The sequence below is a fragment of the Ursus maritimus genome, unplaced genomic scaffold (assembly GCF_017311325.1).
Source record: "Ursus maritimus isolate PB19 unplaced genomic scaffold, ASM1731132v1 scaffold_35, whole genome shotgun sequence".
In the NCBI taxonomy this organism is placed as follows: domain Eukaryota; kingdom Metazoa; phylum Chordata; class Mammalia; order Carnivora; family Ursidae; genus Ursus; species Ursus maritimus.
This window is the reverse complement of record NW_024426119.1, coordinates 8,221,454-8,236,829: the sequence shown is the minus strand read 5'-3', so window position 1 is coordinate 8,236,829 and position 15,376 is coordinate 8,221,454. Positions and strand designations below refer to the sequence as shown.

The following is a 15,376-nucleotide window of genomic DNA, read 5'->3' as shown; positions in this document are numbered from 1 at the left end:
CCTCCACTCCCACCTCAGTCCACTGACCTCCCTCAAAGTCGCAGCCTCACCTTCGTTGGGGTGCTCGGGGCTGGAAAGGCGGCTGCTACTATAATCCACAGAGCAGGCGCTGTCAGGACTGTGCTTTTCAGAGCCCCTGCTGCCTGGATACACTCTTCCCAGGGTCCCTCGGGCTGGAGCCTGCACCTGGAACTCACTTCCAAGAAGGCCAGCGGGGGAAAGAAAAGGCAGTCAGCAGGGGTGAGCAGCCCCACCGACACCTGGCTTCCTTCTCCCCGACCTGTGAGTGGACTGGGGATAAGGTAGGGGTGAAGTGGCGGGCAAGCCCTGAGGAAACTGGGCCAGCCCTCCCCTAACTAAATGCTCAGGGAAGGGGAACCTGGGAAAGGAAGACTGCATGGCTCCTGAGGTCTGGTGAGGGAAGGACCCTTGCCTGGTATCCAGGGTGGGGCTGTCACTCGGCTCCGGGTAGACAATACCATCTTCGATGGGTGCAGGCTCCAGATCTTGGGCAAACACCCCTTCCTCTTGGGACAACAACCGAATAATGTGGGGACAGGAACAGGGTTGGGAAGCCTGAGGCCGAGGGGGCTTTTCCTTCTGGGAACACACAAAGGGGTGTTACAAGAGGCTGCTGATGTGAGAGAGGGTCTGGGAAAAGAGGGGGAGGTGGGCAAGGATCTGGTGTGCATCAATTCTGGGGGAAGTTGAATATTCCCATTCTGAGGAGAACTCCAGCTAATGTTCTTAAGTTTCTGGAATAACTATATTCTGTCACGCTCCGGACTGCTAACCTCCAGCCACCACTTAATATCATGACCCCTTTAAGAAACCTGGCCCAGGACAAAGGGTAGCACCGCAATCACCAGACCATACAGCTTAGCCAGCCTGAACCTTTGCAATCCACATCACCCATATACCTACCACAGGGGCAGAGCAAGCACAGCTGGCCCAGTGCTCGGGCCCCAGCTGTTGGCATAAGGCTGGCTAAAGCTGCTGGGAGAAAGCTGGCTCACCTGGCTAGCATGGGAGGTCTCAGGGGCCTGCTGACCATGCTTCCCAGGACAAGATGGGGTCATGGCCAGCAAGTCTTGGCTAGCGCCTCGAGAGCTCGGGGTCAGTGTCTCTAGCTGCCGCAGGTCCAGCATGGAGCGGACACTCAGCTCCACACCTGGCTGAGCCCAGCGGCCCCTTCTTCTGGGTCCTTGGTTGGCTGCAGGAGCTGGGGCCAGGAACTCCGCCGTCTCCTGTGCCTGGTGTGAGGCAGGGGTTAGGGAGGGGTCACAACCACCACCCAATAGCACCAGCAAACACTCACGTATCACTTACTGTGTGCCATGCACTTTCTGTACATGTATTTACTCACTTAGTCCCCACAACAACCTTATGAAGTAGGTATTATTATTATCCCCATTTTTACAGATGGGAAAACTGAAGCACAGTGGGCTTAAGCAGCCCATCTAATCCCACGGACAGGAAGTGGCCTGCCTGCAGGTCACAACTCAAGTAGTCTGGCTCCAGAGTTCATGCTCTTAGCTTCACTCCACATCCTGTCTTAGACCTTCTAGTCCCAGCCTTCACCTGGCGTCATGGACCCCTCGGAGCTGGTGATCTCCCTTACTCTGAGGTCAGCCCCAAGTCCACTCAGAGCACCAGGGACAAACCAGCGGTCCACCCTTGAGCCCCTGGGCTGGTCAGAAGGCACTAGAGGCACCACACCACCATCATTCCATGGAGCTGCTAGTGCCAATGCTAGTGCTGCCACTTGAGAGTCTTGACGTGGCACGAGCGAGGGCGGGGCTGCCGTGGGCTTGCTCAGAAAGCCCTGACCCTCCTTCTGGCTGCCCTGAAGTAGCCGCCCACTTACTGGTCCTCTCACGGCCCTGTCCCTCTAAATCACCGCTCTGGAAGTTCTGAGCTTACCTCCCAACCTGGAGTCTTTAGAACTATAGTTTCTCCAGATGCCTACTCTTCGAACATTTGCTGTTCTTGAACTTGTCTTTTTTTTTTTTAACATTTTATCCATTTATTTATTTGGGGGGTGAGAGAGAGAGAGAGAGAGCACTCGCACCCAGGCGTATGGTCACAAGGGGGGGTGCAGAGGGGGACGGAGAGGAACAAGCAAACTCTCCTCTGAGCATGGAGCCCTAAGCGGAGCAAAAAGCAGGGCCCCATGCCAGGGCCCTTGGGGCTCGATCCCACCGCACTGAGATCACGACCTAAGCTGAAACCAAGAGTCAGACACTTAACCGACTGAACCACCCAGGCGCCCCTTGAACTCTAACTCAGTTCTAACTGTTTGGCTCAGACACCCCCTGTCTACTCCCCACCTCCACCTATTCTTTGTTCACATTTACTCCCAGGCCCCCAGCAGCTGAACTGTGGAGCACTTCTGCAAGTGGTGACTAGACCTCGCAGGCCACCCCACCTGGCCTACGGGAAGGAGACTCCTGGGCTTCGTCATCCCTAACCTGGGACCAGACGAGCTGCTCAAACTCTCCCACGAGGCCCTTCCTTGGACACAAGGGGTACAGCACGTGGGCAGGCCCAGAGAGCCCTGCTTTCACCTTCCTCCACCCGTTTTAACCTTGGAAAGGCATTTTTAATAATGGTGACTCACCCGACTCATCTCCCAGTGGGACAGGCTTCGGGGCAGGGCTGGGCCTGGCACTGAGACTAGACAGAGACAGGCAGTCAGAGAGAGTGTCTCCTGCCACCCACCCAGAGCCCTGGCCCCGCATCAGCCATATCCCTGTGTGGCCACAGCGATGCTCTGCTTTCCTCGGCTCACCCTGCTCTCCCCCTCAGTCTCAGAAAGGGCATATCTAGCCACTGTGCCAAATGGTGCCTGTCTGTACCTACTCCAGACTTCCACACACCTGGCTCCTTCTTGGTACCCTTGGCAAGGATGGGCAGAGCTGGAAGCTCTTCTTCTTCGGTGCCCTCGTCTTCTCCCTCCTTGTCACTGTCTGACGACAGAGCTGGTCCAGGAGACAGCATCGATGAGGCCTCGTGCCTGAGTCCAAGACAAGGAAGGTCATGGGAAGAGGAGATTCAACGCAGGAAGAGGCCAATGTTCATGGGTCTTCAGGTTAAGAAACAGGTGTTGGGGGATCCAGGAGTCAGGAGGTACAGGTGAATGGCAGGTCCAGAGCAAAAAGGAGGAGCACTGAGACAGCGAGCAGTCTGGATGCCCACCCACCACTAGCCCATATCCGTTCTCACCGGTTGGGTCCTGCGGCCCTTTGGGGAGAAGATGGTCCTTGCTGCTTGCCCCCTCGCTGACGCTGGCGCAGCTCAGCCAGACGCTGCCTCATGCTGATGGTCATCTCAGAGCTCAGGCGCCATACGAATATACAGCTGCGTAGACCCACAGAGTTGGGTGAGGGAGAGGTAAGGCAGGACTCTGGGGCGGAACCCCACTAGTTCCCCTAATCCACGGGCTGGCAAGACCAGAGCCACCCTTGAGTGCCACGTCAGGCCCTAGAAATACCCCTGCTCAGCCCTATTTCCCAGAGACATCACTGAAGTGAAGAGAGAGGAGGGGGCAGGGTGTGTGTGTCACAGAGGAAAAATCTGTGTCTCAGGGAAGCTGGCTTCTGCTCACCTGTCTCCAGACACTGAGATGAGATGTTTGCAGTCATTACTAAACTTCATGCCAGTGACAATCTCTGTGAGGAACAAGGAATACGGCCTATGAGCCACCCTGAAGTCCCAGCCAAGCTTCTGTCCCAACAGTGGACGTGGATGTTGGTTGGAAGGGAGGGGCAGGCAGCTCTGCTAGATCCCAAGAAACTAAGGCAAGAAAGAGTAAAGTTCCAGCAGCAGAGTACTGGGGCAACACTCACCTGAGTGGCCAAACATGGTGGCCACGCACTCGCCTGAGGAGAAGTCAAAAATGGAGAGGTTCTTGTCAGAACAGCTGGTGGCGATGTAGATCCCTGAGGGGTCCGTCTGCACCTGTGGAGTAGGACGCACAGCTGGCAGAGCACAAGGGAAGCACCAGTCCCTTTCCACCTAGTACCCCAGTGCTCCCTTTCTCTGGCCCAGGGCCCGTCCTCCTGGGCCCTTACCTTAATCAGAGTGCCGTCCTCACCCTGTGACCCTTTAAACAGCTTCTTCTGCTTCCCACTGCTGATGTTAAAGATCCTGTAAAGAAACATGCTCTTGTTCACAGGAGGAGGAGGCCGTGATCAAGCACACCTGGGTGGCAGAGACCCCAGCATCAGTCCCAGCCCTGTTCTCTCTGGCAGCCACTCCCCAACACCAAAGGGGCTACTGCCTCTTGGGTACGGCAAAGTGCTCATTCTGTAGGCTCAAGTGGGCACACAGTCCTGGACAAAAAGATAGAAGTGGGGAGAGAGCTGCCTAGAGCTGACCCCCTCGGGCTTGAAGGAATGTGGTCAGATGGTTTGAGAAGGGGATACCCACCGAATATTCCGGTCCTGGCAGCCGATGGCCGTGTACTTCCAGCTAGGCTCCACATCCATGTCATAGAGGGTCGTCTTCCGTACCACGTGGTGTGTCCGTGTAAACTGGACTCCATCTCCAGACTGCAGGGGTAGAGCATGTGGGCCCACCAGGCCCAGAGAGCCCCGCTTTCACCTCCCTTCACCACTTACAACCTCAGCTGGGGGACCGGTAGAAACCCCCACCCCCAACCCCGGCCCCATTCAGGGAAGCCCCACACCCTCACCTTCTGTGCAGTGCGGAAGTAAATGCTCTTGTCTGCTCCACAGCTGATCATGCGGACTTGCCCATCGCTGGCTATGGAAGAGGGGGGCCTAGTTTTCCCACTGCTCTCACCACAAGGGGGCCAGCCCTTCCTCTACTGCCCCACTACTGAGCTTTCTACGTGGCCCAGACAACCAGTTAAATCAGGGCACTTCCCTCTAAACCTAAGCTTTCCGTTCTCTCTATCCTCAGCCAACCTGGTTGGCTCAGGGTCCCCTAGACAGAGAGTCTATATTCCACCTGCCTTCCCATTAGGCCCCAGGCCTCCCAGCTGCTGTCCAACACACCCCTGTGACCAGCACACCCTTCTCATGGAGGCAGGCCGGTGGCAGTCAGGGTGGGGGTGGAGGATGTTGGTGGCAGGTGGCAAAATGTGCCTCAATTGCCCTGCCCCCACCTGCAAACTTGACAGCAGTGATGGAGGATGAGTGCTCGTCCAACGTCTGCTGCAGGCTGTACTCACGGCCAGCGTCTAACACGTGGATGAGCCGGTCCCGGCTCGCTGATGCCAGCAGCTTCAGACCTGGGGTTGAAAGGACTCCATCAGCCCCTGAGTGCCCAGAGCAGGCCCCCATCTGGGCCCGGCAAAGGCCCACAGGAACCGAGCCCCATAGCCCTAAGCCAAGTGAGCCACGGAGCAGGAATGGAGCCGTCCTCCGCTAAACCTGCGAAGACACCAAATGCTTCAAATGATGTTCGGTCCCAAGTCCCAGAGCCGGGACGGATGCACGTGGCACCAGCAGGACTGGAGGAGCCCCGCGCCACTCCGGGCCAGACACCACATGCTCCTTACCCGTGTCGGGCTTAGAGTACTCCAGGCAGAGGATCTCCGAGTCGTGGGCCTCCACCTTCAGCATCTCGCTCAGGGACTGCAGCTCGTGCACCCTGCCAAGACGCGGAGACGGACGAGGTCACGGCCGGGCTGGAGGAGGACAGACTCACCCTCCGTTCTCTGCTCTATCCTCCCCGCTCCCAGGCCTTGTTTTTAAATAAATTTTATTTATTTTTGAGCCTTTAGGCTTAGAGAAAAATGGCAATGAGTATGGAGATTTTCCACTTTAACGACAGTTCGAATACCAGAACCAGGAAATTTACATTGGTACAATACTGCTAATTCAAGATTTTAGTTTAATTTCACCAGTTTTTCCACAATATCTTTTCTGGATCCAGAATTCTACCAAGAGTCCAACTGCACTTAGCTGTTATTTCTCCTCAGTTTCCTGTAGTCGGTGACAGTTCTTCAGTCTCTCATCTTTCATGACCCTGATGCTTTTGAGGAGTACTGAGCACTCCCCAGTACTCTTCAGAAGAGTATTGGTTACTCCGTCCTCTGTACCTCAGTTTGAGTCTGCCTGCTGTTTTCCCATGACTGGACTGAGCTGATGCATTTTTGGCAAGAATACCACAGAAACCACGCTATGTGGCTGCTTAATGCATCATATCACAAGCTTCATGATGCTGACATGTGGCTGATAAGCTTAATCACTTGGTTAGGATGGTTTCTGCTGGGTTCCTTCATTGTAAAGTTACTATCTTTCCCCTTGTATATAGACATCTTGTTCCCCGATCTTTTTGAGCCCATTTTTCTCAAGCTCTGTCCTTCGGGACCTAATCCCCCAGCCTGCGCTGTGGGAGACAGTCAGTACCACTCCGGGCCTGGCATTACCTGAGCGTGCCTACACGGTCCCCAGAAGCTAGATGCTGTCCGTTGGGGCTGATACACACAGAGCGGATGCCCACACGGGGGTCCATCAGGGACGCATCGGCTTTGTCTCCTCCGGGCAGCTCAGTGTCCAGGAGGGCCTGAGTGTTCCCATCCACATAGATGATCTTAATGAGGTCCTAGTGGAGCAGGTCAGGAGAGGGGGCGGGTAAGGCAGGCCTGACCCAGTACAGCTGCAAGGGGAAAGGAAAGCTGGACAAGATACACCCCGGCCAAACCAGAGCAGGAAGATCAGAATCTGGGGACCCGGTCCCTGAGAGGGAGGCGTGAAGGCTGAGGGGATGGGGGCACTAAGCACAGAGCAGATGCCCTACAGCCTCGGGGCTCACATTGCTGAGGATGTTTCGGTGCAGCGTGGAGCCGTGCACCCCGGAGCTCTCTGTGTTCCACAGGCGGATGGTATTGTCTGAGGAACAGGTGATAAAGGAACTGGGGGGCAGGCAGGCCTGATTACTGTCCTTCACTTCAGGGTAGACCTGAGGGGCAGAGGGAACAAAGTCAGACCTCCAGTTAGGGGGCAGTCCTCTCCCCGCCCAGGACATGGGAGGGAATGAGATTAAAGAGAGAACGCCGGCCAGAAGGTAGCACAGCATTTGTCACATAGTAAGCAAGCCGCACCTATCAGACACCCTCTATAATCACTCCCAGCAAACACCCTCACCGAGCTCCTATGATGTTCCAGGCACTGTTCCATGTCCCCCACTTATATCGTTTCATTTAATTCTTGGACAACTAGATAAATCAGGTGCATCGATTTACAATTCAGGAAACTGAGGCTAAGTCAAGTTCAGTAACTTGTCCAAGGTCACCCACCCAGGATGAGGCAAAGCTAAGGACAGACACGGGTGCAATGGAAGAAGCCTGAGATGTATAAGCATTAAAATTCAAGCTCAATCCTCGGGACCCAGATGAAGATACGTGGATACACGGGGATGCTGCTGGAGAAACAAGGAGGCAGCAGGAANNNCAGGAATGTAACTTTATACTCAGGGATCCCCACTTCCTGCCTCAGAACGGTACCCCAGCGAACCTGGCCAGTCCCAGGCCAGCCCAGCCCACGTACCTCCACACTCCAGACACAGGAGGAATGATACAGAGCCGAGTACACCTTGCCCACTTTCTTGGGGTCCCTCACATCCCAAACATAAATGCTGTGGTCGTTGTATACACAAGACAGCCACTGATTCGTAGGATCAAAGGTCAAGGCAATGGTGTCTGGATACTTGGCATTGGCCACTCCAGAGAAGAGGCGACTGTACGGAAGAGGACAGGACAAAGAGTGAGTGGACAGCCGATGAAATGAAGGATTGAAAAGAATGAAAACAGAAGCCAAACCACAAAGGAAGAAGCGGAGCGAGCCTGGGGAACGCTCTCCAGACCTGCAGGGGGGTAGCTGCTTGAGAAGGGAAAAAGCAGCGTCTGACAGCTGTCAGCAGGGAGCTGACCCGGCACCAGCTGTCGGACCATCGAGCTCTCACGAGGAACATAACCCATGTCACGGAACACCACAGTCAGACAAGGGAACTGTGTGGTGTGACAGAGAGGAACAAAAACAAGACCCCTCTAACTGTGTCTGAGAGCACAGATGAACGCACAGCACTGTACAAACCACACACATGACCGAACAGTTCCAGTCCCGTCTGTGGTGACTGACCGCTGCTGCTTTGCCAATGACAAATTAGCCCCATACCTTCCCTTCCACCTTTCAGATAAAAATTATGAAGATGTCCAACTGTGCACTTGCCTCTCCTTCCTGACAGCATCTAACCAGAGCAAAGCTTCAATCCCTTGAACCATCCCTAAAATCAACCAATATGAGCCCAAATCTTACAACAAGGCCTTCCTAACTCCCACTTACTGAGACACCCCTGCTTCCCCATGGGGTGCGGTCTCCTTGGTGGCAACGGTACTGATAAACCCAAAACGGTAGGTCTGGCAATCACTGGGGCACGGGTACACTCTTTGCTTTGTTCCCTGAGGCACAGCCAGGGAAGGCTGGGCCCAGAGGGAGGCTCTGAGTGGAGGCAGGGGGCCTACGTAGCTCACCTGGCCTCAGTGATGCTGGCAATGTCTGTCCCCAGGGCGTGGGGCCGGGGCAGCGTGCTGAGGAAGTGCAGGTTGGAGGGATTGAAGAGGCGCACGGTGCCATCGGCACAGCCACAGAAGATGTAGTCTTGGCTCACAGAGATGCAGTGGGCCACAGTGGTCTGCAGGCAGAGGGGCCGGGTCAGCAAGGGTCCCCTGCCCAACCCCTCCTCGACAGTCGCCTGCCAAGAGAAGAGACCAGCCAAGGCAGAGGCGAGGAGAGGGCTGCCCAGCTGCTCTGGCCTGAGCCCCTCAGCTGTCATCTAGAGATGCCCCTCCCTCCAGCAGCAGGTGGCCAGAGGGCCCACAGCCACGTGCAGTCGGGGGATGGGAGTCAGGGACCCTTCTAAGGCACGAGAGATTTTTGACAAAGAGGACAAAGTAGGAAAAGCCCAGCAGAGAGAAAGAAACAGCATGAGAAAGACGGGAGGGTCTAGGCACCACTTACTGTGAAGCTGTCTGTATTCTGAGCAGAAGAAGGAAGCAGGAGAAAGAAAGGTGGAAAGAGAAAGCAGAGAGGAGGGAGTTATACAGATCTCCGTGGGCTGAACTAGACCAAGCTGTGGCTCCCCCAAGCTCCTCTTTCCTGCGGTCCCCTCTGCATGCATGAGGGCCTAGCCCCTGCTACGGAGCCAGAGGCACGCGATCGCCCCTGAGCTGACACATGGGCGGCCAGCCCCTACCCATCGGGACAGAGGTGCTTACTCTCAGCTCCACCCACTTATCCAAAAGCCTCCTGTCGCTGAACTCGCACAGCAGCCCTGAGGACGTGATGCAGAAGGTGCTGTCGGCCTTCTTCCCTCGGCCACAGGCCACATCAGTGAACAGGTTGTTGCGAAGCTCCCCCAGCAGCCCCGAGCGGCCCAGCAGGGGCACGGTGGCGTTCACCTGTGGAGACACACCACTGCTGCCGCCTGTCCACCCCGGAGCCCACCCCGGCAAACCAGGCCCTGAGGGGAAGGGAGACTCACAGCGAGCCCCCCTCGCTCTTCGAGACTACTCCTCGGCACAGACAGCGTCTGGCTCACCCAGAACCCCTGTACAGCTGCTGAGTGAGCAGAGAGGGGCCCAAGTGGGACGGGGTCTCCTGGGGAGGGCTGAGCAGGCTCTGGCTCTGGGGCTACTTCCAGCCGTAGCAGCTCACCTTTGAGGTCTTACTGTCATCGAGGTACCAGAATTTGATGTGCCGATTGCCTGCAGTGACAAAGTAGCTGCAATCTTCAGAGAAGGACACCGCTGTCACCCGACTGGACACCTTATTGGAGGCCACCACAATGTTTTTCTGGAGGGAAAGCCAAAGGAAGAATCAAAATTCTCCCCCATGGGGCTAAGAAGCAAGAGGCTCAGAGGATGGAAGAGGGGCTAGGGAGGATTTATACTTTTAAAAATGTTCCTTTCCGAGATTTTTTGGTGAGAAAAAGAAGGGAGAGAGAGTTTCTTCCTGGAGGAGTTGCAGAGGTTCATTTCTTCTGGAGGTCCACAAGGCATAGAGCTAACCCCCTCCTACCAACACACCTGGCTACACAGTTGCTTTTTTCTGCTTCAGGCGATCTTCTAGAATGAGACTGAGACCAGCAGAGTGGAGGGAGGGGCTCCCCAACTGGCCTGTGAACCCCCATGAGGCTGTCAGGCCAGCCCACCCACCCAGGCCGCTCACCTTCCAGGCCCAGACATTAACGATCATGTCATGCTGGTAGCCCACAGAGACGATGTACTTGGCGCTCGGGGAGAAGGCCACGCAAGCCACGCCGTACTTATGCTCCTGCAGCTCTGCCACCTGGCTGTGCTCAGCCACGTCCCAAACGCGCACGGCAGGCATGTGCCCGCTCTACAGGGAAGCAAGAACTGGAAGTGAGAGCACGGGCACACAGCCTCCCCAAGCCTTGCGGAGTGGGGGCCCTTACCTCCCCAACTGCTACCTACAATCTCTCTAGTGACCCTTGGCCAAGAGTCAAGAGCAGAGTGCTATACAGGAGAAAGGTTAAAAACAAAAACAAAACACAAAAACATGATAAATATCTCAGGACAATAATGATTATCCGGAGAAGACGGCCCCAGATTTTGTCCAACATCTCTGGGTCAGAGTATGCACCTCTGTATTTGCTCAAAACTCCCAGAGTGATTCTGAAGGGCCTCCAGTGTTGGGCCGACTACCACTCGGGCCTATTTCTGCCCCTTGGCTTCCCTGTAAACCCGAGAAGGTACAGGCATTCCTCACGTGCCCAGCAGGGGGCCTCCGGGGATCGGGAACATTTTAAGGCAGTGATTTTCAAAGCCTACTTCCCAAACCAGCAGAATCAGCGTGTGGGAACTTGTAAGAAATGCAAATTTCGAGATCCCACCTCAGACCTACAGAATCAGAAACCCTGGGGACAGGCCTGGCAATGTGCACTTCGCCAAGCAATCCAGGTGATTCTGGTGCTCACTAAAGCTTAAGAACTGCTGTTTTCAGGTAGAGAAAAACTAGGATTTTAGCATCGGTTCAGGAAGCCAAAGTGGCAGCAGCCCTAACTAGGCCTAGGATTGTAGCCCTCTGCTGAGGCCAGGCCACCCACCCTCCTCAGAGGACTGCAGCCCCCTTTCCTCACTCACCTCTCCAGTGACCAAGTACTTGCCATCAGGGGAGAAGGCGAGGGCAGTGATGGTTTTCCTGCAGGACATGAGGCAGGCTCAGAGGGGCACGGACAGCCTGGCTTAAGCCCGGCTCCCGCAGAGTCCCCTCAAAAGGCAAGATCAGCAGACACCAACCTACATGTGGCATTTCGCTCTCTGGTCCTGGGGCCCAAGAAGGCCCCAGTCCGCAGAGCCACAAGACCCCAGACAGTGCCTTTCTCACAGCTCCCAGGAAAAGGGGGTACTCCCTGAGGGCCCAGACCCATTTACCTGGAACTGTTGAGGATGTGGTGCTGTTTGTGCTTCCGGGGATTGAACAGCACGACCACGCACCTGGGGAGGTGAATGAGACAACAGACTTAGCACCAAAGCACGGCTCCCCCAGGAGCACTCAGGCCACCTGGGAATTCCGGTCACTCAGCATAGGGAGCTGCGTAGAGCAAGTTCAGAGAGGCTTTGCTTGCCACCGAGGGCAACTGACTGCTTTCTGGCAACCTATTCTTCTTGCTTCCCTTCCCCACCCACCAGGGTCTATCTCTGCAGCCCCATGAGGATGAACTCCCTGGAAGCCTATCCTACCAGGTCCCTAAGCACCAGCACCATCTCTGGTCATACCCACAAAGGACAGCAAGGACTCAGGCCTCCTGACAGCCCTTGCACAGAGCCCAGGAAGGGGTGTAGGAGGAAAGAGTCCATGTGATTTGAGCAAAGCAGGCCACAGGTACACAGCCAGTGCACAGGCTTGGAGCCACATGTCTGACAAGCGTTTGTGCTCCAAGGAGGGCTGAGGCCTCTCATGTGTGTGCCCACCTGTGTACCTGGCAGGAGCCGACCCCACACCCTCTACGCGTCAGATGAGGAAGGTAGTGGGAGGCAGGAGGCCGGAACTGCGGGGAGGCTCAGTAAGACTAGGAGGAGGGGCAGAGAGAGCCCAAGAGGGCCTGGGGAGGCCTGTTCAGTGCCTTGGAACTCCTGGGCCGGGCCCTGATAATCCCTGGCCCCAGAGAGCCTGAGAAGGGCCCTCCAGACTGCCAGAAGATAATCAGAGACTCTGCCTGCCTGCCTGCTGTGCAGAGAAGGGTGGATGTGCCCTCTCCGAACAGGCAGCAAGGGTGGACAGGATTAGATTCAGACTGATTTTCCAGAGGCAGTACCAGAGAGGAGGCCAGGTGGTAGGAGTCAAGGCAGGAAGCCCAAAGCCACAGCCAGGCAGTGTTCTCCCTTAGGCTCCATGGCTGTCAGCAGGCCTGGGCCCATCGCCCCTTCTGCCTCACTTCATTAGTACTGTAAGTCGATGACAGGAGCAAGCATGGGACTTGCTACGCCAGGTCAGGGGATAGGAACAGAATGAGCAGAGGGCAACATCCCCCAGACCAGCCTTGTTTAATGGGAACCAACTGCCTGCTAGAAGTTTGAAGCGAAGGCAAAGTACAGCTGCTGGTGAGCGCTTAGCATATTAGGCTCCATAAACCATTTCAATATGCACATTCCACAGGTCATCTCTGGGGACCCAGGGATCTCTGAGGTACACTAGGTATGCCTAGAACTGCCAGGCTGGGCAACAAACAGCCTTGGAATTCCTGAGTCACATCTCCTCCTCTAACCCCTCCCCAAATCCGTCCTTGGTTTCCTTTCTCCTCTCTCCATCTGCTTATCTTTCCTTGTTCCCCTTTCTCATCTTCTTTCTCTCTTTACACCAACTTCTAGTCTCCTGCTTCCCTTAAACATATGACAAAAGTCAGATGGCCTTGGAAACCCTGTGTCCCATCACTCTCCCTCCCCGTTCCCGAACACACGCACACACAGACCCATGCACACTTGCCCAGCTTCTGTTAGGGGCAGTCCAGGAAACAGAGAGCCTAATTCCTCCAAACAGATAGACTCATAGAACCTTAGAGCTGGAAGGAAGGACGGAAGGAATTAAATGCACTGTGCTGGGAGACTTTAAAATCATCTAGTCCAACCCTCCAGAATTTTGAGATGAGGAAGCCTCGGCTCAGAAAGGTCCTAGAAAGAGCAGAGCCAGGACTTCCCAGGCCTCCTGACGTCCAGTGTGCTTTACATCAAACACACATGCATGTCTGATCTGATCGCAACACTCCCAGAAGATCAGCCCTGGGGGGCTTCCAAAACCAAACTCCTTCAAGTGCCCATGAAGGCCCAGGGTGGTATGACCCCTGCCCACCCTCCAGCTTCACCCCGAACCATGTTCCAACCATGGTTCTTTCACTCTCTTTAACCTGCCAGGCTCCTTTGCAGGAACTTTTTCCCTTATCTAGAACATTCTTCTCTCCCTTTTCCGAGTTAATCTTTAGTCCTCTTTCAGATCTCAGGTCAAATGGCCGCAGTGTATGCTCTCATAGCAAGCACAGCATATCTTTTGTAACATTTATCACAACTGTAATTTTACATTTATTTTTGATGACCCACCCACCAGACTGTGCCTTTCGCAAGAACAGGAACTGGGTCTGGTTCTGCTGACTGCTTTGTCTCCTGTGCCTAGCAGAGGCTGGCCCACTGTCATTGTTCAAGAACCATTTGAATGGGAGAGTGCCTCCCTTGGTCCACTGGCTTGGTCCTGTGGGGCATCAGTAGGCCCAGCTCTCCCTACTCCACGCCCCACCTGTCTTCTGTGGAAGGAGGGGCTGAGGATATCTGCATCCTCAGAGGCAGTGTTGGGGCAGTAGGGATGCTGTGGGCTTTGGAGGCAGAGATCAAGGTTTGAGCCTTGTTCTGCCATGTACAGCTCTGTGACCCTGGGTAAGACACAAGCATGCTGACTTATCTATAATAAAGGATGGACACTCAGATCTAGCTCAGAGGACGTCTGTGAAGATTGAACCATTTTTTCTGACACAGTACTCCATAAGCATGGAAAGGAAGCTGCAAGAGGGCTCCTGGCAGTGGCGAATGAGGTGCTAAGGGACTGTGTCAGGTTTTTCATCTCGAAGAATGGAGGAAAGTCCTGTTAAGGACCTCAGTAATGATAAAAACTTCAAAGGAGGCTTTATTTTTTGTTCTGGGAAGGCAGCCAGGAAAGGAGAGCTAGATTAAGCCTGGAGAAAGACAATATCTGCATCTTCATTCACTGAAGGGATGACAAGCTTGGAAGGTAGCAAGGAAGGGATGGGGGGATGCAGAGAGAGGAACCCCCTCAATGTCTAGGACAGCAGCACAGAAGCGTGGAAGGAAAATGGAAGTGCCGCCTCCTGGCTAAGTTAGAGAGCACCACTCAAGAGTTTCAGTGAACTTGAAACATGAAGGCTTCCAGTTCCTTTAGTAACCGGTCCTCTGCTCTTCACACAGTGGGGCTCAGTAATAAGAGGGACCATTTGTCAAGCACTTTCTAGGTAGCAGGCACTCAGCCAAGCAGCCTAGATGTCTGGTTTTAGCCACTCCTTACAGCAACCTGTGACTCTTAGTACAATTATCCCCCACTTTACAGACGGAGAACCAAGATCAGAGCAGTGGGGTAACTGGCTCAAGGCCACTAGGCTAAAGCCAGAGAGTCAGGATTCCAGAAGCAGTGCTCTAAGGAATGCGGCATAGAGTGAGCTGAGGAAAGGAGAGAGAAGTGAAGTCGGAAATGAGAGACGTGAAACACAACTGACCTCACGTGCAGGGTGCTTGGCCGGGAGCCTGTGAGAAGAGAGAAAGACGACTGGGGCACTTTGAGGGGAAAAGGATTTGGGCTACAGGATTTTCGGAAATCAGAACAGGGCAGATGGAAACCATAGCAGTTACAGTTCCAAGTTCATAGATTTAGATATTTAGACTTTAATACTGTATGATTTCTCACACACACACACACACACACACACACACACACACACACACACACCAGTCTGCCACCATGTTAGAAAACTGATGTTTTCTAACCTTGTCAGCTGGGCCGATCTGCTGAGGAGGCCTGTCTCTGCAGGCTCATCTCTCGAGCAGTGACTTCCAGTGTGAGTGGTTACAGGTTCCCTAGCTTTCTGACCAGCTAACACAGACCATGGCAAAGGGCTTCGGCTGAGAGCTGCCCTGACTCTAGCTGACCCCGCACACAGTCCAGCCGGCCACATTCCAAATCCAGGAACAGCAGGTGATGAGGGTTCTATGATACACTTTGAGTTTTCCTTGAAGCCCATCATCCCCAAGCAGCATCGTGACTTTCCAGGGCAGTGCATCAGACTGCTGAGAACACTGTCCAAGTCACCGCACACACACCCTGAGTCT

The 15,376-nt window shown here is 54.7% G+C and overlaps 1 protein-coding gene across 1 annotated transcript in view; it reads right to left on the bottom strand.

The window, feature by feature from the left end:
- The window catches only part of MAPKBP1 (mitogen-activated protein kinase binding protein 1), a 50,367-nt gene that overhangs the window by 5,353 nt on the left and 29,638 nt on the right, over positions 1–15,376 (bottom strand). Inside the window, exons 3-24 of the mRNA XM_040620489.1 lie at positions 11,426–11,488; positions 11,135–11,192; positions 10,200–10,370; positions 9,687–9,824; positions 9,248–9,430; positions 8,504–8,664; positions 7,521–7,710; positions 6,787–6,933; positions 6,401–6,576; positions 5,528–5,619; positions 5,132–5,257; positions 4,697–4,767; positions 4,432–4,553; positions 4,074–4,149; positions 3,849–3,960; positions 3,608–3,671; positions 3,226–3,360; positions 2,880–3,016; positions 2,621–2,676; positions 1,017–1,253; positions 434–600; positions 51–196 (exon numbers count right to left, since the gene is read on the bottom strand). Of these exons, the coding sequence (XP_040476423.1) occupies positions 51–196; positions 434–600; positions 1,017–1,253; positions 2,621–2,676; positions 2,880–3,016; positions 3,226–3,360; positions 3,608–3,671; positions 3,849–3,960; positions 4,074–4,149; positions 4,432–4,553; positions 4,697–4,767; positions 5,132–5,257; positions 5,528–5,619; positions 6,401–6,576; positions 6,787–6,933; positions 7,521–7,710; positions 8,504–8,664; positions 9,248–9,430; positions 9,687–9,824; positions 10,200–10,370; positions 11,135–11,192; positions 11,426–11,488 (2,828 nt within the window). The remainder of the gene's footprint in view (positions 1–50; positions 197–433; positions 601–1,016; positions 1,254–2,620; positions 2,677–2,879; positions 3,017–3,225; positions 3,361–3,607; positions 3,672–3,848; positions 3,961–4,073; positions 4,150–4,431; positions 4,554–4,696; positions 4,768–5,131; positions 5,258–5,527; positions 5,620–6,400; positions 6,577–6,786; positions 6,934–7,520; positions 7,711–8,503; positions 8,665–9,247; positions 9,431–9,686; positions 9,825–10,199; positions 10,371–11,134; positions 11,193–11,425; positions 11,489–15,376) is intronic.